Source organism: Morone saxatilis, unplaced genomic scaffold, assembly GCF_004916995.1.
Source record: "Morone saxatilis isolate NCDOM2014 unplaced genomic scaffold, NCSU_SB_2.0 Contig16, whole genome shotgun sequence".
Classification (NCBI taxonomy): domain Eukaryota; kingdom Metazoa; phylum Chordata; class Actinopteri; family Moronidae; genus Morone; species Morone saxatilis.
In genome coordinates, this window is record NW_023339718.1 from 19,694,164 (window position 1) to 19,716,138 (window position 21,975).

At 38.2% G+C, this 21,975-nt stretch overlaps 3 protein-coding genes across 6 annotated transcripts in view; 1 reads left to right on the forward strand and 2 right to left on the reverse strand.

The window, feature by feature from the left end:
- rusc2 (RUN and SH3 domain containing 2) overlaps positions 1-3,093 on the forward strand; it is a 39,159-nt gene extending 36,066 nt beyond the window's left edge. For all 4 annotated transcript variants that reach the window (XM_035657743.1, XM_035657744.1, XM_035657746.1 and 1 more), the window contains one exon: positions 380-3,093. In XM_035657743.1, coding sequence (XP_035513636.1) covers positions 380-587 — 208 coding nt within the window. In that variant the 3' untranslated portion in view covers positions 588-3,093. The remainder of the gene's footprint in view (positions 1-379) is intronic.
- Positions 3,094-6,068: 2,975 nt separating this feature from the next.
- Positions 6,069-9,550, reverse strand: ccl19a.1 (chemokine (C-C motif) ligand 19a, tandem duplicate 1). Its single transcript, XM_035658658.1, has 4 exons — positions 9,359-9,550; positions 7,221-7,344; positions 6,999-7,110; positions 6,069-6,448 (listed from the first exon to the last, which is right to left on the reverse strand). The coding sequence occupies exons 1-4, from the start codon at positions 9,420-9,422 to the stop codon at positions 6,416-6,418; spliced, it is 333 nt and encodes a 110-aa protein (XP_035514551.1). The 5' UTR covers positions 9,423-9,550; the 3' UTR covers positions 6,069-6,415.
- A 5,134-nt stretch (positions 9,551-14,684) lies between these two features.
- Positions 14,685-16,231, reverse strand: LOC118325882 (C-C motif chemokine 19-like). Its single transcript, XM_035658726.1, has 4 exons — positions 16,086-16,231; positions 15,702-15,816; positions 15,391-15,504; positions 14,685-15,233 (listed from the first exon to the last, which is right to left on the reverse strand). The coding sequence occupies exons 1-3, from the start codon at positions 16,144-16,146 to the stop codon at positions 15,396-15,398; spliced, it is 285 nt and encodes a 94-aa protein (XP_035514619.1). The 5' UTR covers positions 16,147-16,231; the 3' UTR covers positions 14,685-15,233; positions 15,391-15,395.
- Positions 16,232-21,975: the final 5,744 nt, after the last annotated feature.

A 21,975-nucleotide genomic window follows, 5' to 3' on the forward strand; every position in this document is an offset into this window, starting at 1 on the left:
AGTTGACTCCGTCAGTGTTCACTGCCACCGTAGTTTCTCCTACATACAAAGGCTGAACTGCATCCACATGGTTGCACTTGCCACTAAATCCTACACACTGGTTCTTTAATGGGTGAATCATTTGGTCTAAGAAATGTCAGAAAATTGTAAAAAAAAAAAATTATCCAACCAACAGTCCAAAATCCAAACATGTCCAGATTACTATCACATGAGGCAAAGAAAAGCAGCAAATGCTTAGAGCTGAGAAGCTGTAACTAAGGAATACTTTAGTATTTTTGCTTCAGAAATTACTAGAAGAATTAATTGTTAATCAAAATACTTGCCAGTAGTTTTCTGTCAATTTACTCATCTTTTCTCCATGTCCTCTGTCATTCCTCAGCGAAGTCCGAGCATTGTGCCACCACATAGCCACAGAGCCCGGCCAGCTGAGCTTCAACAAGGGCGATATCCTGCGGGTCCTGAGCAAGGCTGATCCAGACTGGCTGCTCTGCTCCCTGGGATCCACGCAGGGCTTGGTGCCCATCATCTATGTTACCCTCAAAAACATGGAGGAGAGCCAGGATGCCACTGGACTTGGGCAGTGCTAAGCCAAAGCTGCCCTAGAAGGAATTAAGATGAAGGCAAACCGCTTTGCAGACAGAGGGTGTCCTTTCCCTGCCACATACCTACTGAAAACAAAAACCTGTTAACTGTACATTGGGGACGATTCCCGCTAAAAAAACACTGTAGAAAGTACGAAGATTATGAAGATGTACAGTCACATGCAAGGGAAGCATGCAGGCTCGAACACAAACTCACATCCACTTCAAGGGTACATCCAGACAAGTATGCATGCATACATCCAAAAACCAAAAGACAAAAGACAAGAAACAAACCCAAAGACACTTCAAACACATGCTTCTCTCTGCGCGAAGCTGTGCTGCTAGCTTAACTGTGTGACTGTCCAGCCTATATATCATCCATCTCTACTTTCAACAAAACAAAGAGGGGCTACGCACAGACGGGAAACTTCACAATATAATATTTACCATGCCTAGCTGCACTTTGCTGTACTGTCTACACATTCACCTGGCTGTGCCACACACAGTGCTCAGTTATTGCCCTCAGTCGAACGCCGGAGTCGGTTAGATGTCCTGTTGCTTACTTGGTACCGATTGATCTTTTAATTTCACATAGAAACTGGTGAATCCTTGCTTTTTACGTTGAGCTAAGGTGGTTGATGTAAAAGCAAAAATTGTTAACTGTTTGATCCACGTCTGCTCCAGTTGCAGAGGTGTGATTCAGCATATTGTTATTAGAAGAGTAGAAAACCACACAGAAGTCTGTTTAGATGGCTGTTCAACCCAAGTGAAAAGAATGAAAAAGGAATGTTTCCATTCCTCGTCTGTCTTACTTTATCACCGCTCATTAAAGCCTGTTTATATGGAGACAAAGGAATAGATGGACTGAAAAGCAAATTGCCTTTTTTTTCTCCCTCCTTTCCCTCACAAGACCCACCACAGCTGGGATGAATCAATGGTTGACATTGTTTAAGTGCATGTAACCTTGCCAAAATGTTGTCTTTTTCCCTACAGTCCTGTTTCACCTGTGTTCCTGCCGTATCCCGAACCTCGGTCCTCCCTTAATCTCTGAGTGAGCCGGTGGCTACAGCCTGCGCTGTACATGTGCATTTTGATCTATTGGTACATACTGTAAATGCATATATGACTTACACATATGGTGAGTTCTATTTATTTATTGACCAGTCCAATTAGCTGAAGGAAGCATCTAAATGGACGGTTGCAGAAAACAGAGAAGGATGTCCAATGACAGCAAAGCATGGCTGTGGAGGCATTTTTGAATGTGTTGGGGATCCAGCCTGGAAAACTCTTAGCTAACAAAATGATTGCTAATTAGTTATATGTGTGGCATTTAGAAAGGGATAAATGATCTTATCCATGCCTTAAAGCGCTTGAGGAAAAAAGGGAGAATTGCCCAGTTAGACACTTCAAGGCTAGCGACCTAATATTTGACATTATATTTTGTATATGCTCTGACGTGTCTAACTGTACATTTTCCCCAGATTTATATCTACAGAGATTCTTGTTGACTTCAAAGACAAGTATTGTGAAGAAATAGAGCTGATATTTTTTTGATGCTTAAAGGGAAACCCCAACACATTTTGTGATGGTGGCTCTGTGGGCATTCGGGTGTTAGTATGTACCTGCTACCTGTCATGCCCAGGTGTAAGATGTGGCCTTAGGTTTAACATAAGTTGACAAAGAACTAAAATTTTGGCTATATTCAATATACCTGGATAGATGTTAAGCATTTACAGATGCCCAACCCAAATATTACACATTATAAAATGGTAAAATCAATGTACATTTATTAAATAAATGAATGCTTGTGTAGTTTTTGAAAAACTTTCATAGGATATAATTTTACTGTTTTGTTGCATTATTGTACAGTTTGTACAGTCATTTAATTTCAGCAAAATCAGTTTATTACTTAATTTTCATTGAACTGTAAATATATTTAAATCCTTAAAAGATTAATTTCTGCCATAGAGTTACATGTATGAATGTCATTACTGATTTATTAATGTATTTTATGTTTAATACAGGAAGCAGGTATAAGCTTTAGTTTCAGTGCTAACAACCATGATGACAGTCGGCGTGGTAGTGGAAAGTATGATAAGTGAGGGTCATTTTGGGTCCTCCAGGCAGTTTGCTGTTCATTGACATCCTGTTCACATGGGACAGACAGAGATAAACACATAGTAGTGATAAAACCAGAGAGACATGGAGGCTCAGGGCTGAGAGGCAAAGACAGATTCACTTTAGATTTGGCATCTGATTAGCTGAAACGTTGTGCTTTAAAAGGCCACACTTGTAAGAGTGACATAACAGAGAGAAAGAAAGAAGCCCTCTTTCTTTCTCTCGTCTTTTTTTAATCTGCTTTCTCTCTCCCTGGCTGCCTCCTCCTGCCTGTAAATACCTTCAGCATCAGTGACACTGCTCTTCTCTCTGTGTCCAGGCTATATGACGTATACGTATGACATTATCGAACTACTATGGATGTTAAATAACAAAGTGCTCATGTGATCACAAACTGAAATGGCTCCTGTGTCTTTTGTCCTTAACACACTATTGTACCGCTGTACCAACACAGAACTGTTTGATTATGAAACACTCCACGACTACACACCGGTGTAGAAATGAAGGTGACTGAAAGAGGTTTGTAGTTTGGAACGTCTGTGGTAAGGTTTCAGACAAATTCAAAATGTTTTACCTTTTGCCAACATATGGCTAAATACAATTTCAAAATCACCTCCAATAGTCAGTTCCTATTGAAGTTTACTGATTGGATCCTAAGCAGTGTACATCCTGTATTTACTTTCTCAGAAAAATATGTGTATTTGTAGCACATGAAACACATGGATGGGAACCAGAGAAGTAGTTTATATTTCAAAAATGAGTTTAGATTTTGTCTTTTTTTTCTTAGCACAGCTGCCGTTCTCCATGAAAGACAAAACTATGAACTTTTACAGTTGACTTCCAAGCATACAGGAAATGAGTGTTTGATCCTCAAAAGATAAGGGAACTATAATATATATAATACCGGTATTTTGTATACAGTACACTGTATCAAAGTATCACACGTGTTTGATACTGCAGGCCAGAAGTTGATACATGAAAGAAAACATGATGCACTGTCATGTGCATATACTGATAATATCATACTACCTTAAGTTCACTGTTGAGAAGGAGGCACTCCAGCCACCAGATGGTGCTGATGTTTAAAAAAGATGAAACAGATCAGCTGTGAGTTCACTGAGTTGCAATATACAGGCTCTTTTGCACAATGCCAACTAACAGTTTATAGAAATAGATTCTCTTTGTCCTTTATATTTTGTCATTTTAGTCGAGCTATAGTGTTTGACAATATGTGTCCCGTCCAATGAAACTCAGGTCAGTTTGAATTGCAGTTCATCATTGCGTTCAGAGTCTTATAAGATTATGTTGATGTAATATTAGACTCGACATTACACTGATAAATAATCATGTTTCACTAATAGTTCTTAACCTCTGACCCAATCAGACCCACCTACAGGTTAAATTATTTCAAATGCATGTTGCACTGTGTGAACATTATTTTAGCTCTATTAATGATTTCAAACCGCCCAGGCACTGCAGCTGCTTCTGTAGAAATAGTTACACTCATAATTTGTGATAAATTATCAACATGTTTAAACTTCATAATTAAGATCTGTTCAAAAGTACAACAGCAGCTCATCAAGAGCAGCAAACCTCTCGTTATTGGTCCAAATGTACATCAGTAGTTGGTTTAACGTGCTTTTCGAAAAAGAAATTTCATCATATTGGTGGCAATATTCCTATGAATCCAGACCAGTCTGACGCACTGTTCTGCAAACTGTGTATGTACCATAGTTTGTCCTCCTGCATATATTCATCACAAGGAGCTATTGTGTTTTATTTCCTCTGAAGACGTATTTTCTATGGAAATCTATAAATTGGGTTTAATTTCCCTATCATTTATAGGGGCTTGTCATAACTGTTAGAGAGGTTAGGCATTTGGCAACATGGGGAATCTAAACAAACAAAGATCTTACACACTCACCGAGAAGTGGCACTGCCAAAGTGTGAAATCTAATCTTTTATTTATCCAGAATGTTTATAGAAGGATTAAAAGTTGAATGGGCTGCACTTAGCATTTTAACTTCTCAGATTAAAGATAACCTTGAGTTCAGGGAAATCAGTGCGCTCATCATCCAAAAGTCACAGGTTTGAATCCTGAGCAAAAAAACCCAAACATTATTTTCCTTAACAAATACTGTTGACTTGAGGAAGGCATTGAACCCCTACTTTCCTTTTTGAGGACCCTTCCTGTAAATGTGAAGTTGATGGTAGATTAAGCAACCTGTAAATGTGCATTATCCGAATTCATCTCATTGTCCTTTTCTGTATGTTATGTATATAAAACCATCTCAACAGAGATGCCCAACCAACATCTCATGTACTTAAGTTTGGAGGTTTTAAGTTACTATGAAATGCGAGATGTATAAGCTCACAAAAGCTGTCAACTCAGCATTTAACAGCCACAAAAGCGCAAACAAACTGGAATTTTTTTTCTGCTTAAAGGGAACCTTCACTCACATGCTCCTGCTACTGTACAATATGTCTCAACAACAATAACAATAAGGCCAAAATCTGTTAGTTTAAAGATAGGCAGAAAGGTATGTTTTCATTTATGTATGATCACTGGAAAATAGGAATCACTGTGTTTTCGTTACCTTACAGTGAGACGTTTTTATCTACAGATGGAGAATGACCTCTTCAATGGAGTCCACCATGTTAAATCAACGTGTTTTTACAGAAGCCCAGAATGGACAAATCAAACACTCATAGGGCTCATTTGTGTTTTTCGTGGGTTTCAAAGCTACTTCAGTTTTGCCTACATGGTTAGAAGGCAAGTGGTATTTCAATCAGAAGAGATCATTTAATTAAGTAACGATAATTGTTTATTATAACATATTATATATGATCAAGTAAGTATTGATTTATTGTCCTCTTTAAACTGAAGTCATTTTATGGCTCCTACACAAATGTGAACCACATGCATGATACAATCTCACAAATCTACACTTGCTATGTTAATCAACCCTAAATACGGTGATGTTAACATTTGCTTCCTTGTGTTTTGAAAAGATGAACATAATATAATAATTGTATTTGTATTGTATTGTATGCATGCTTCTTTTTAGCAATTTCTTCATTATTTCTTTATAAGAAAAAACAGAAAAGGTACAGTACAGCAAAGAGCAGCAAAGACCATTATGCTCAGCTGACAGGCACCAGATTGTTACGTTGTTCTCCACTCCGTGTTGTCAAATCCCTATTATGGCAGCATGACAGATTACTGAAACTTTTTCCAGATAAACATCATTTTAAGATTGCAGTGTAAATACACCAAACCTCAGAGTGAAACCAATACTTTTTCAAGAGCAGTGATGGGATTCAAAGAAAACAATTTTACCTCCAAAGAAATAATGATTTGAGACATGATTTGGAAAAACAAGGCTTTATTTTATTTCAACAATCAATGAAATCAACAAACTGACACTCACATTCTTGGATATTTCTTACATAATTCTTGGTCTTCCAAAACACAAATGCCAGAAACAATATAAAAATCCTTCAAAATGTTTTTTTTTTTTATTGCAACTAGAACATGATTTTATAAGATACAATGGTAACATAGAGAGATTGATCTTTAATAATAGGAGGAATAACTATGATTATCATTATAGTTTTTATCTATTTATTTACTGGTTTGATCCACTCTTCTCCTCCCTGACTCGCAGTGGTCCACTCTGTTGTTGTTGCTGCAGGGGTCACAGGTCGCTCTCCGTTTACTCAAGCCTCACTTTATGGCAGCCTCTGGCCTATAAACACACACATATTTATCATCACTGGTTCAAACAGAAATGCCTCAAAATGATACATGACATATTGTGTGCTTCCAGGTTGAATTTTACAAGAAATCCTGCTTGTGAATTGCTTTACAGTACAAGACTAGAAAAGAAAGCTCCTTGTGCTCTTCAAAATAAAAGCACATGGAGCAAAAAGTGAGATGAAGAAAAAAATTAGAAGGAATGAATTGCAGGCAGGTTTTCCCCCTTTTTCCAGTCTTTATGCTAAGCTAAACTAATTGCCTTAGCTCCATATATAAAATACAGACACAAAAGTGGTAACAAATTGTTCCCAAAATGTTGAAATGTACTCCTTCTGCCAAACTAAGCACCATTGATCAGTGAAGGCAGAATAACTAAACTAACGAGTATTGCAAATCTGTTTTTAAAGTGGAAATTTTTAGTGATATCTGTTGCCACTTTAAAAAAGCCATATTTTAGCATGGGGTTTAATATAAACAAACAAATTCAACACCATGACCTTTTAAAGTGCAGAGCAGCGTGACATTTAAAAACAAGGTACCTTGTTGTTTTTCCTGCAGCGAATTCTCAGGGAGTCCACGTGATTCTTCACATCTTGGACCCACTGCACGCCAGAAGGCACACAGAGTTTCATGTCTCGTCTGGTCACCAAACTGCAAGAAAACCAAATCATCCCGGTCAGGGTGTAAATAATTAGAGTGTGATTGTACATCCTGAGTCTACTGATTGGATACATGATCCACATCGCACAACCCAAACTTACATCATGGCATTAATAGGGCAGCCCTGTCCACTGATCTGCTGATGGTAGTCTACAATTAACTTTTTCTCAATTGGTTTGTCTTTGACCTGGAAGCAGCAGTCCATGGGTATCTGCGCCAATGTCACTGTAAGACAGAGAAGATCAGATCAGTTAAACATAAACTGACACTCCTGCCAAAATATAGTTTAAAAAATCTATTTCTTCACAGATATATGCAATATACACTCAGGATGTCCCAAACAGTCATCATATTGTGACACCATGACAAATACGTGGCTTCCATGTGGCGCTATCACCCTCCTCATAGCTTTGATGCTCCAATGAATTACCCAGTAATTAATTACTGGAACATACTTGAGCATATGGATTGAGACAATTTTCTTTTTGCCAATACATGTTGTTCTGACTTGGGCAGGGCCTTTCTGTGTGTAGTGTGCATGTTCTCCCCATGTCTGTGTGGGTTTCCTCTGGGTTTCCCCCACTATGAAAACATGTATGTTGGATTAATTCTCAAGTCAGTGCCCTTGACCACCAGGCACTGGCTCAGATCTGGAGTTGAACCCTGGGCACCACACTGTGGCTTCCCACTTCTCCTAGTAGGATAGGATAAATGCAGAGAATGAATTTCCCTTCAGGGATTAATAAAGGATAATTTAACATAGTGTGTAGTTAGTGTTAGAATCCATTGTAAGCAATATACAATGCTGACTACAGCTGTTCTTCATAAAGAGGGAAATTACAAACTTTTACAACCACTTTTATGGCCACTATAAAAGTGTTAAACCACCTTTAACACTTTATGCCTACAAAGAGTTTCATACTTAAATGATGTGATCACTGTAATTATAATTATCATTTCAAGTCATAACTTGATTCACTCACAGGATTATTGTTAAAAAACATCAAATTAAACAGGAAAAACTTAACAAACTGAACAATAAGTTACCACCAATCACTTCAGTGCAACCGAAAACTACTGCAAAAGAGACGTTCTTTTGTTTATGAGGTTATGTTCTGTGTGCTTGTGTATGTGAATGAATGATGGGGTGTGGTAGACTAGCACTTTCTAGCCCATCAGACATTTGAGCGGTCAGGGATTATAGCAGGAACACAATACAGACATCTGGTTCAAACTTCAAAAGATGTATCAGGTGACATAAGATTTATTTGGAGTAGCTCGTGTGAAACAGGCGACCAAATGGAGCCAAGATCACTGTAGATCTCCAGAGATGTGTTCATTTAAGTTTAATTTGTGTACTATTGCAATAAAGGAATGTGAGCTGAAGTCCTGCAACTGGAGTCAATCCCTAGAAGGGGAAATCACCAAGATAATCTGTGGTTAAATCAAGACAGGGATTTCCCACAGTTAACCTTTAACTTTCGCCTATTACAAAGCAAGTGCCCAGGTGAGGGAAAAACCAGCAGCACACCCTGCATGAAGAACTCTCACCACAGCCTCACCTCATTTACTTTGTTTCTTTGCACTGATAAGTAAAGTAAATGAGTTAATGTCCTGTGTAAAGTACATAGATTTCAATATTAAAGGAATCAATTGAGCTTACATGAAACTATTCAAGTTATTTAATTTCATATTTGATTCATATTTTATTTTATACATTATACTTTACCTCTGTTTATTTAATATTATATGTCATTCTGTTTCTTCATATTATAATTTGACTAATGTTTGGGGCTACTTTCTGTGCCAGATATTGTTTGCCCTCTTAAAGAGTATTTTTTTAATCTGGGTTAAGACTTGGGTGTCATATGCTGAACAGACTTCAGATTGCAAAGCTCTCTGAGACACAACTGTGATTTTGGACTGCACAAATAAGAACTTGAAGATGCAAAATGCAAACTCGGAAAGCTGAATTTTCATGTCAAGTGAAGGACCACACATATTTAAACCTCAATCATAGCCCCACTAAAGCGTTTACTTATTTCCCAGCGCACTTTGTAAACCACTCGTTCTTTTTGGTGCAGTTCCAAGTGTATTTTTCAGATGAATTAGAGTCTTTATCGTATCTTTTTCATCTCAAAAAGACTGATCGGCAGTGACTGATTTCACTCTCTGCATCAGAGAGACCTTTAGAGTCTGATAATGAGCCAAGGTGGAAGATGCCTGAAAAAACACTCACCTGTGCAGTAGCAAGTGATGAAGAGGATGCAGAAGAAGAGTTTGGCATCACCCCACAGAGCCATGTTTAGTTGCTGAGCTGGCGAGGTCGACTCTTTGTCTCTCTGGAAGCTGATTGGTTGATGAAGAGCCTGTCCTTCCTTTCAGCACTTATGTGGCAAAGTAAGGTGACTGCCTCTATGTCGTGTAGACAGCTCTATATATACTGAACAGAACAATGTCCATTTAGTTTCTTAGTTTCACTTTTCATCTTTCTGGACCCACCTCTTCCTCATGCCCTCCCCATTCCATTTTGTCCATCATGAAGTGAAAAGCTGAGAAAGACCTCCCAATGGTTGTATATTTAAATATTGTATATTTCAGTTCCCAGCACTTCCCAGACATGCAACTCTTCTAAGGTAAAAGGAACAGTTTGTCGCACTTTGAGTCAGCTCCCGGTCACAGGAGCACTTCTCTAATCTCTGAACAAACACAAAACAAGACCAGCAGTTGGTTATTTAACCCTCAAATAACCAACTGACCAACATTTACTCTGAGGGAAAAATTACACAGCAGAAAAAATAAATAAAATAATTATTAAGGCATAATGCTCTGACTCTTGCTCAATGTAATTTAAATGCATATATATATTCAGTGCTACATTTCTCACATTTGCTTGTTTTTTGGAAGTCATATGGAAAAGCTATCAATTCATGTTCAGACCGAATACCGAAAAGTATCAAATAAGCTATCAAATAAACATTTCATTTATGAAGATGAAGTATACTTCTACTGTACAAGTAACTAAACAAAGACTGTGCTCAGTTCTCTGGAAAATCTAGTTCTCCTTTTATTTGCAAACACAATTAATCTCGTAGTTTGGTGTTGACAGTATTTAGGTATCACATAAGCAAAATGGTTGGACAAACCAAGTTCTTTTGAAACCAAAAAGACACTTCCCTTTAAACACCAATGATCCTAGCACAAAACATACACATTCCTTCGGAGTAGATGACTGCGTTGGGATTAGGATTCCGTGGGACCCATAGCAAATCTCACAGGACGGTCCAAAAAATAAATTGCAGGCCCCATGATTTATCTGCCGCAAACCATAAGGATGGAGGCCGGGTCATCTGTTTCTAAAAATTATTCTACTTGAATAATGTGCACATTGCTGATGGCTTGTGTCTCCAAACCAAGGTGGTGTCCAGAGCCTTGGGTGGCTCTGACTACCCCTGAAATCTGAATGGCCACCCCATGTACCACCCCATTCTCTTACCTCTTCCACTTTGCACTGTCTTTGGGAGGCTGTACCTAAATAGCCATTTTCAAAGGGATCCCTTGACATCTGACCTTAAAAGACAGTATCTGAATTGAATGAAAATGGGTTCTATGGGTACCCACAAGTCTTCCCTTTGCACACATGGACACTTTATGCTAATCGCATGCAGTTTTGGACAAAAAAAGATAAAAATCCTGATTGGAAAGCTGACCCACATACTTCATGCATACATCAGTGCCTCTCTTGCTCCAAACCACCAACCTTTCAACAGTGAATCCAAATTGTAAACCATCAAACAAGAGATACAGCTTTCCACAATTAAGCAAGGTTAGACTGCAGAATAACTTTGTGCTACAATTTGTGCATGTTGAAGGACCTTGAATCTTCTGTGTTTTTATGTTAAATGTGGGCCGATATATTTGTGTTCCTTGTTTATGTCTTTTCTGTGATGCTGCAAATGGAGATGCTGTGATGCAAGAACATTTTCAGATCTGACAATAGTATTATCATCATTGTCACTGTCATCATCAAGTAGTTTTTTACATGACAATTTAAGTGAAAGTATTAGGTTGGTGGCCCTAAGCTTCAAACTATGGTGCTGTAGATACTGTCTATAGCATCAGTTTTGCACATGACGGGTTTGCTATAATAAATATGCAATGAAATAAATGGGAAAAAATCTCACATTGTCTTTATAAGAATACTTTTTATTGTCCTAACAGCTTACTGTATTTCCATACTCTTTCATGTTGTTAAAAGATAAGCCATAAAGATAAGGGCACTGCACCCATCAAATCAAAACCCAAAGTAAGAAAAAGCACTTGTATTATTACGCAGGTTCATTGTACTTTCTTTGCCTATTTATTCTAATGTGGAAGAGTGACACCTCTCTGGAAAAACATGGTTTTCACTGAACTGATACTACTTTATCCGCAAGTGTCTGTAAAGAGCAACTTTCTCTTCCCCACTTACTGTATTGAGGAAGTTGGTAACAGTTGTGCTGTGGTCTCTTTATGTTGACATAAAACTAACCTACTAATATTTAATCGGTTCACTATCAGATTACCTTCACTGACTTATTGCATCATCATGTGCAATTGTTAAACTGTTTGTTCAGTCAGATGCTGTACGTTTTTAAAGAAACATTTACAGAGCAAGATTCATTTTCTTGTAAATCACATTCATGGATTTTTTCCAAGATGTTTTGTGTTATCTGTCTGCAGTGTTTACTCTCTTGGACTTTCCCTACTGAAGCAATTACAGGAAGAAAAAAAAGAAGTTGATGGACCTGTAAGTATTTGCTTACAGAGAATGATCTGGCAGGAATCCAGGCAGTAGTCCTGGCCCAAGGGCAGTATCTGGGAAAGTCTTATAGGAGTGAGCATGTTGAATATCTGCATCCTGACAAGAAAGGACATGTTTCACCATCCCTGGGGTGCCTTTGAAGACTATGTTTAATAGAACATTTTTATCTACAATAATTGCTCTGCTAACATAACTCACGTACATTTTTGAAGTTCAAGGTTCGATAGATGCTCTTAAATGATGCATACTGTATAGAGGTATATGTAGGGTTAGGGATTTAGGACATCTGTCCCTTGCAACATGTTGTCAAATATTGCAGTGGTTGTAAATCAACGCTCAGGGAGTTGTGCTGTATATTTCGGAGGCTTGTGGCCCCACATACATTGTGGGAAACTCCACAGGATGCTTTTGGATATTAGGATGATGGTTTTTGGCACTGAGCACAGTTTGTGGCTGTACTGTCATGAGTAGGTCAAACACTCAAGTGAAGTGGCTTTACGACTTCCTGTTCTCGAATGCTCTGAGGTCACAACAACCCATTCTCCTACATGTCACTCATCACACAATATGTCGAAATGAGCAGAACGATGCTGAATGCATGTATCATGTTGACTGTATTTTAATTATTGTTTGAAAAAAAAATCAATACTTTTTTTTCAATACATATAGCAGGGAATGTTACCTTAAATCCTAACCTTAAACTTAAAAGATGAGAATGCAGAATCAGGGCTCAGTTCTGGCAAAATTAGTTTGAGAGATGTTTTAGGGATAAAGTTCCTTAAAAAGTACCTCAATCATTCCACAAATCTTGTTGCACATCCCTTACAGAAACTCAGTATCTCTTGAATGACTTGAATGTCTCTCCCTTAAGTGACTTACTCTAGTCTTTTAAACATCTTTACACTCATTCGCCAATTTCATCTTAAACTAAATATGAACATTTTAAGGTGCTTTTAAGAAGTAGTTCCTTCATGTGGCCTACTAAGTTACAAACAAGGGATTTAGCAGCAGACGACTGTTGCTGTGCTGGGCAATTCCCGAGAGGAAAAGTGTCACAAGGGAAGAGGGAGTGCAGCACTCTTCAGCTTAAGAAAACACATTCAAGTTCAAAGACTTAATTTATCCCAGAGGGGCAATTGGTTCTGCTGCTGTAGCTGTAAAAACAACACAGGGCGAGACACACCAGATAAAAAACCACAAACCCACAAATACATATAAATAGAGACGAACACATGAAGTAAGAAAAAAACTTAGAATATTAGTGACAAAAAGAAGGGAGAAACAGGCATGTCTGGTACTGATGCTACTTTACTGAGCAGGGAAATGGCAGAGGATATAAAAAAGAATTTATATCTGTTAGTTTTGGCTGATGGGTGTCAAAGGCGGGAACCAGAAAGCAGGAGCTTTTCTGAGCTCCGAGGGTGGTTACTGTCACATATAATGGCTTCTTTAATTGTTTGTTCAGATGCTAATCGTTTTGCTCCTGACTTTCCTCACCCTTGTTAATGAATTTTTCTATTTGTGGTTGAGAAATGCATACCGCATACAGTAAATGACAAAAAAATGTATGTCTACAAAACACCAGCAAGTGAAATACACATCTTCATACGTATGCTGATACGTCTCAAAAACAGTCGACTAAACAATCTCAAGTCAAGGTTACCCCTTACTCGCCTGTTTAAGGGCTTTCCGTACCGTATCACACAGTCTTCATCAGCAGATGTTCAGAATCATAGAAATATGGAACATCTATAGTTCTGAAGTGAGAAAACTTTATCTGCTGTTGAAGACCATGTGAGATTGATGAAAGCTCCAGAATAATCAAGTGGACCTTCAGGTGAAATTGTTCTGTCAAGTTTTTATTTTGCTTTTTCCAATAGCATATTAGTGGAACTGTTCGCTTCACACCAAGGGATAGCTTTTTACTCTGAAAGGACTTTCAGAGTGCCTGGCCTTATATATCATGAGGTCAACTGAAGAACAGTCGCTCACCTTCTGACAAAGTTGATTCAATCAATACCTTAGGCCTTCCTCAGTACAATAGCCAGTTACAATGTAACTCTCAGTTGACTTCCTCATAATGTAGAACACAGAGAATCACATAGGCTTCACCAAATCAATACACTGATTACTAATCTAAGAATGTTCATTTCCCACAATATGTTTTCATATTGGCGAGTATGTTTGTTCTTTGTCTGTTGTAATTCATGAAGATTTGCATGTGATTATTGGTGCACTGAACTTTCCTAGAAGCCATTGGAAATTGAGCATAGTGTTAGTTCATGCTTGTAACAGCTGATCGGTATCATCGGCTTCGTTCACGCTTCACCACCAGTGACTCGCATCAGCTGCTTGACTGCCAGCTGATGAGTAACATCCCGTCATTTACATACAGGTGTACAGAGTGATTGTTATTACATGACACTTTCCACTACTACTTTGTTGATTTGCTCACGCCGTCACTCAGTACAAGATTTAATGTTCGTAACTCTACAACTGCTTTTCTTATGGTCCATTCCTTGGACCTATCCTTTTGTAGCTTTATTTTCCACTGCATTTTTGATTATTACTATTTTTTTTATTTTAATTTATTGTTATGTGGTGCAGATTTGTTTTAATTGTATTCTTCCAGATGTGTTGTGTGTCTTTGACTGTGCATGAAAGTGCATGCAAGGTCATTAATTCAGAAAACACATTTCCATTTTCCATGTGAAATGTTTGAGTTATAATGAAAGGCGGCAACAGAAAGATTTCAAAAATAATATCAAACTTTATTTTAGAATAACTCTCAACAATAGTTTTCACATACTTAAATCAATATTTTATTTTACAAGTTTTGATTAAAACAGCTCTAAAATTGTATCATAAAAGATAAACACAGATTGTCAAACATTCAGTGAAATGTTCCACAAACGCCTCACAGTCTTATGATAAAAACAAAAACAAAACAAACAAACAACAGGATTGATTTCACTGTCACTGTTAGTTCCAGGCAAGTCAAGGCAAATAATAAAAAAGGAAAGAGTTTTTTACACCACCACAAAATAAACACATACAGAACTGTATATTTAGCCACTTATACTTACACTATGATTCACTGACGGCTCATAAAATCATCATAAGTGATGATTCTTCAATGATCTTACAGGTTTGATTTTCTCAAAATGTTTGGATCTTCTACAGTACAACATGGCCATTCTGAGGCTCTGAGCAGAAATGGAAGGGGTTCAGGCTTCTTCAGCTCTCAGTTTAGAGTCGGTCCGTCTTGATTTTCAGCCATCTTTTCACTTTTCTCCGCTCCTCTTTACACCTGCAAAAAGTAAGTACAGAGATAAGTGAGTGCAAGGTTGAAACTTTTAACGTGAAACATGGGAATCATTTCCACAATATTGTAAGAAAAAAAAGGAGCAAGGGAGCTTTTAAAAGCTCAGGCGAAAAAGGGGAAAATACAAGCTTTTTTCATTTACCCGACTTATTGCTGTCTCAGTTTTCTCTTTTCCAGAGCAGCAATGTGCTTTCTCACCCATTCTGCATCGTCGGGGTGGGAGACACACAGTGTTCTTCCAGCTATTGTTAGGAACCTGAAAAAGATGATGAGAAACACAGAAGTGAGATTAAGCTGCAGACTACAGAGCTGAAAGAAATCCACTTCCATAAACCTGACTGCAAATTAGGATACTGCAAAAAATATGAACCAGCTCCTGTAACCATTCAGCAAAGGATCTGAGGAAAGAACTTTCTTTTGCCTGATTTATATATGTAAATAATTTACACTTACCTGGTAGCCTTGACATCGCAGCCCTTCCCAGCATCCTGAATGGTGTAGCTTTCGATGATTTTGAGGGGCAAACGCTTACTGGAGGCACTCAGACAGCAGTCCACTGCAATCTCACCTGCAGGAGGATGGAGAAACAAATTTATCAGAATGGGTAAAAAGTTATCTTAAAATGTAGAAAGGGTTAGACAGGTAGATTTATCAATGAGACCTAAAAAGCTGAAATGCCTGGCAGGTGAAAAGGTCACTTCCTGACTGAGCTTAAATTTCAAATGTGGTTTGGTTTTGACTGTTTCAGTCTAAAAGATCACATTAGCCTTGCACCTGCACTGAAATCATTCTGAAATATGAATCTGTTTGACTGCAATGAATAGTAGTATGTCTTACCTGATGCAAACCCAACACAGAGGACACCCAGCAATAGCAGAGCTGCAACTCGAGAGGCCATGTCTCTGTTTCGTAGGTTTGAACTCTGGCTTCAGAGAGTCTGTTTCAGTCAGGAGTGTGAAGGTGTTGCAGTGAGGTGAAGAGCATGCGTGTGTATTTATGGCTGAAGAAGAGAAAGTAAAAGTGTGATCTGTGCTCATTGACTGGAAATCAGGGAAAGTTGGCACCAGACTCACACGTGCCTGGTCACTTACCTCTTCACTCCTCCTCTCTCTTTTAGTCCTTGCCAAAATCCTCCTGTATGTTTTTTCCAATGTTTCTCTTAAGTAGATCTTTATCCTGCCGTTTGTCTGACAAATACCTTCTTTCCGTGCTTCATACAGTCTATACAATGAGACAGTTCATTCATTAGCACAAGCACGAATCAACAAATACTGCATGTTTTTTTTTTTCTACTGTGCATTAGCTACCAATATTTTGTGCCAACATTCAAAATCTTTATATTTCCATTTTTTCCAAACCATTTAAGGACTTGTTTCCCTCAAAAGTGTCTTGTTGTCACTGAGAATGATTGATGCCAATTGGTGCACATATTATATAATTACCTGCTAGTGCAAAATAAAAAGTAAAGTACATTGATTTCTTATTAACTCTACGAGTGGCAGTGACAAGTAGCCTAATGTGTGCAAGTAGTGCATAATATGGAATCTGTAGCAGTTGATAACAATCTAAATACAATACGGGTGACCGTCAATCAATTAGTAAAGAAACATAACGGATGCAGATGCTTCCACACAGGGCCACTGCATTGTACAATGAAATAGTTAACATCATGCTCTGTGGCATTTATAAAGTGCTGAGCAGGCACAGTTGATACTATAGTAAGGTTGCAGTGCATAAACCCCTCATTCTGAAGGTGAATGCAAATTTGAGAGTTCAGTGGTGCAAAGACCATAGACTCTGGTCTACAGAGATCTGGAGTGATGTGGTCAGATGAGTCAGCCATCATCACATTCTCAACACCTGGGCGAATGCATGTGTGGACACCAAGAGAATAGTATAGTCCCGAATGCTTGACCCCCCTGTGAGGAGATCCAGTGGCTCTGTTATGCTTTGAGCGGACATTGTTCTGAGTGATCACCTTTATCATCAGGAGAGGAATAAATTCACAAGGAAGGAAGTGGAAGGTTGTTCGTACCGTAAATCAAGATATCTATCTTAATTATTATCAATTTTTCCCAGAAGAATCACACATTTCACAAGATGGTATCAATGTGGTGACAGTTGGGTTTGGGGATTTTTCATGTATACAGACACTTCTCGCAAGTCTGTGTGAAGGGTGTGTGTGAGAGAGTTTTGCATGTGTGTGCATGCATCTAAGTGTTCGATTACAATCTGTGAGTGTGGGAGTAGTTAAGCAACAGGAGACAAACACAAGCATAGATTTATTAAGACTTATGCAACCATTATTTAACACCATGTGAAGATAAACTTATTTCAGAAAGTTCTGTCTTTCCATTGTTTCTAGAAACAATATGCAGTGGTCCATGATAAATTCATAGCCTATTCTTAAAGGAATTTTTTGATATTCTGGGAAATATATGGGTTCTTAGGGAGACTAAAGAGGGAAGATCGATATCAATCTCATGTTTGTGCTTTAAAGCAGCTATAATTACTATCTTAATAATACTAATGCATCAGTGACTGTGTTATATGAAAGGCAGAATTACCCAACTCTACACTTTCACTCTTCCAGTTTTATAGCATCTTTTACCAACAAACAGAAAATACTGGATTTACAGGATAAAAGTCCCCAAGCAGTGTAAAAAAAACTCTTACTAGTGAGTGCCATGTCCCTTTCTTCAATATTTTTAGTTGGGTTTGGACCATTTAAAGGTCCAGTGTGTAACATTTAGGAGGATCTACTGGTAGAAATGAAATGTAATACTAATAGGTATGTTTTTATTGCTGTATAATCATCTGAATATTGGAATCATTGTGTTTTCGTTTCCTTAGAATGAGCCTTTTTTATTTACACATGATGGAGTCCTGCATGTTGAACCGCCATGTTTAAACAGTAGCCCAGAGACACCCAACACTGGCTGTAGATAGGGCCTTTTGCGAGTTTCCCAGCCACCATAGTTTATCCTACACACTTCACAAACATCAAATACAGACGCGAGCGGTTTTCAGTTAGCTGCAATCTGCAACTTCACCGCTAGATGCCACTAAATGCTACACACTGGTGGTCCGTTACAGTAAAAAATGTGCTATATTATGTCATTTTCTTCGCCATTAATTTTCTATGTTCAGTTATGTTGGTTATAATGGTCACATTATGTTCATGGGGAAGCTGATTTTAAAAGAGAAGGAGAAATAGAGAAATGACTCACTAACTACGCTTGACTCAAAGAACAATATAGTTAGGTCAGCAGCATATTGCAATCATTTATCTGGAAAAATTAGTGGTGAGGAAGTAAACAACAGAAAAATTTCCCTCTAACCACTAGAGGTTTCTATTGTAAATACTGCTGAGACGTTAACTTGCACATCCTTAAGTAAAACGGCAATCAAGCAATAATTACAAAAAGGCTCTGTCTGGCTGAAATGTTGACGCCATCCATGTGGTAAAATCAGGGCAGAAATATTTTGAGATATTATATTACAAAACTAACCCTTTGCCAGATATGAATATCGTTTAATTATTACTTCTAAAACTGGATTGCATGACAGAGTTAAGTACTTATTAACTTATACTTGTACTTATTAAAACATCCTTCATCCTACTGTTATCTAGATACAAATTTAGTCGAGACACTGCCACAGGGGTGCAATCAGATGCTACCTGAACAGTCAGTTATGTCAACATACCACATGAAGCGATGCGATTGTAGACTTATTGTAGATGGAGGGTAGCGATGTGAAACTTGATGCGTCAGAGCAAAACTAAGTGAATGTTTGGATCAAAGCATGTTCAATAACTTAAACTTTCTTTGCAGGATCATGGAAAGATTAAAATAACCAATTATCATAATCCTTCAGGAAAGTGAACGCAGTGGATTTGTTGTGTTTCCACTGAATCTACATGTCCCATAAATCTCCATATGTATATCACAAACCACCATTTTACTTACTTGCTGAGAAACAGGGTGAAGGTTGCAGTTTGGTTAGGTTTAAACCATTAACTGTATATATAATGGACAGAGCTTCTGGGTCTGAAAAATGAAGCCAACCTGGAAGTGTCTTAAACATGCATTCGGCGTAGGCTGCAATAACACAGCGATCCCATTCACTTTAATGGAGAGTGAGCCGACCATTGACTGTGGTTCAAACACCAATGCGTGAAATACACACGCAGGTCCACTGTGAACTTTTCCCATCTAGGTGAGGCAAAACGGGACACTGACTGCAGCTGCAGAGAGTGTGTGTATTTTTGGAGAAATGGGCCTTCGGAGCTTCGGAACAATGGCATGGCACCACTATATCCTAGTTGCTAACTTTGTCTGTATGTTGTTTGCTGGGCAGGTAGCATACAGTGGGTTTATCAGCACTTGTTTGCTGAAACAGGTGCCTGCTGATGGCAGAAACAGGGCCAATAAGAGCACAAATGCTAAACCTTACAGTAAAAGTGCAATAAAACCAAAAAATAAGTCAAAAGAGGATGAAAAGCTGCATAGAGCTCCACTGGTGGGTGATAAGCCTGTGTGAATTTACCCTTTGCACAGTTTTTGTAGTCATTGAATTCATTGTTAATTAAATATATTAAATATATTCAACAAAAAGGGACTTCCATGTCTTAATACAACAATGTATGCACGGTATTCTTTACTGTGGCCTGATCCATGAATGCATTAACTCCTCACAACCACATCCTGTGTTGGCACAATAAACCCTCCATTAATACATTTCTCACACTGTGGAAAAGGCAAAAATGTGAGCAAACAAGTCTGGGGAACCACGTGATATTCAGGAAAGCAGGGACAGAAGTCATGTTAAGGTTAATAGCTACCTTAAATGCCCGTACAATAGGTCTAAAAAAAGGGTAACAGTCAAGCAGAAATTTGTCCTGTGTAGACATGGGAACAAACCCCCAAGGCTGTTATAAATACCAGCTCAACTATTTGTAAAGAAATCAAAACTCAGCATAGAGGATTTTAAACAGCTCTTTTGCAGGGTTGAAAGCATGATAAAGTGAAACTGTAACTGCAGCCATGCCTGTGTTTGTATGTACAGACAATTTATTTATATGGGTTTTAGTGTTGTCGAACAGCTGCACCACTGGCAGCCAAGTTCGCCTGCAGAGCTGATAATTGTGCAGAAAAGACAGAATTGGTACAATCTGCAATACATAATGACCTGATGCTCTTGGACAGTAGTTTCTTGTAAGTTTTAAATAGTACAACACAGTTTTTAGCCCTTCATAACAGGTTGCACTATTCTGTTATTTATCTCACAGCTCCTTTGATTTACCTTCCAGGCCATTCTGGGGTTTCCAACCCCAACTGGGAACCACTGTTCTTGGATGCCAGTGCTGCAAGGTCAGAGGTTAGGTTTGTGGACCCATTAGGTACACAAACTTCAAGATTGCTAAAGGGAAGTTGGTTATTTTCATTTGGGTTTAGAGTATTTATCCATTCTCATGTAACCAAAAAATGTTGGATGACAAGATTGATACCACTTGCCAGGACACCGTTAGCTTAGCTTAGCATTAAGACTGAAAGCTGCAGAGAACAGCTAGCCTAGTTCTGTCCAAAGGTAAAAGAAAATCTATCAGCACCTCTAAAGCTTTTAACATGTCTTATCTCATTTGTAAAATATATACAACACCGAAGTGTAAAAACAACAAGTTACAGTTTTATGGCGGGTTATGTGCCAAACTATGTCTTGGCCAGGAGCAGTTACACAAAATCTATTTGTGGTTCCTACGTACAGATTAAAAGATATTTTGGTGCGCTTTAAAGCTGCTGGATGGTTGTTATCTTTGGACTGACCCAGACGAGCTGGTTCCCCCTGTTTTCAGTCTTTATGCCAAGCTAAGCTAACTATGTCCTGGCCAGTGGTATCAATCTACTCATCTAACTCTCGGCATGAAAGCAAGCATATTTGCATACATTTTGAGCTGGTCCTTTTGTATCAGTTAGCCTTAACTGGAACAGTAAATGATTTAATAACTGGTATACACGTAAAGACACAATAAGTTATTTTACATAAAGACTGAACAGCATGAACAGTGTACTTTTAGGATGAACAGGTGAGGCACACTCAGAATGAAAGTAGATAAAATCTAGTTATGTTATCACGCTGTGAAGCTCTCACATCTTTTTTGTCATTCCATCAAAACTGCCCAAAGTGGAGCCTGTGCCAAAGATGGGCTGCCAGATGATTCTAACGTAAACTATAAATATTTATATTTGATTTTATTTGAATTTTCTTAGGTAAAATGCACTTTAAATTAGGATCCCTAATCATTAATCATTTTTCATAATCTGTGGACGACAGGGCTGTAACACTTCACACAGGAAGTCACAACATACAATACCCACCATGGCCCACCATTAAAGGACCGGTGTGTGGGCAGTGGCATCTAGTGGTGAAGTTTTCAATATTAACTATTTAAATACAAATCAGTCTTCCAAGCGTATAGAAGAAACTACAATGGCCACAAAACTTGTGAAAAGCGCAAAAAGGACCTATCTAGTTGTCCAATCAGGGCTACTGCTGAAACATGGCAGTTCAACATGGCGAATGGATAATCTTTCAATCCCAAGAAGGCAACAATACAAATCTCCTTTTGAAAACAAATATGTTTTATCCCAAAATGCAATATTCCCATTCCAATTTTCCATATCTTCACAAAAGATATGACCAGTGACAGCTGGTGGTGATTTTG

Coding starts and splice junctions, on each gene's coding strand:
- ccl19a.1 (XM_035658658.1), bottom strand. CDS start 9,422: ATGGCTCTGTGGGGTGATGCCAAACTCTTCTTCTGCATCCTCTTCATC. Junction 7,345..9,358: donor CATCACTTGCTACTGCACAG/GTGAGTGTTTTT, acceptor TCTGTCTTACAG/TGACATTGGCGCAGATACCC. Junction 7,111..7,220: donor TGCCCTATTAATGCCATGAT/GTAAGTTTGGGT, acceptor GTTTTCTTGCAG/TTTGGTGACCAGACGAGACA.
- LOC118325882 (XM_035658726.1), bottom strand. CDS start 16,146: ATGGCCTCTCGAGTTGCAGCTCTGCTATTGCTGGGTGTCCTCTGTGTT. Junction 15,817..16,085: donor CTGTGTTGGGTTTGCATCAG/GTAAGACATACT, acceptor ATCCTCCTGCAG/GTGAGATTGCAGTGGACTGC. Junction 15,505..15,701: donor TGCGATGTCAAGGCTACCAG/GTAAGTGTAAAT, acceptor CATCTTTTTCAG/GTTCCTAACAATAGCTGGAA.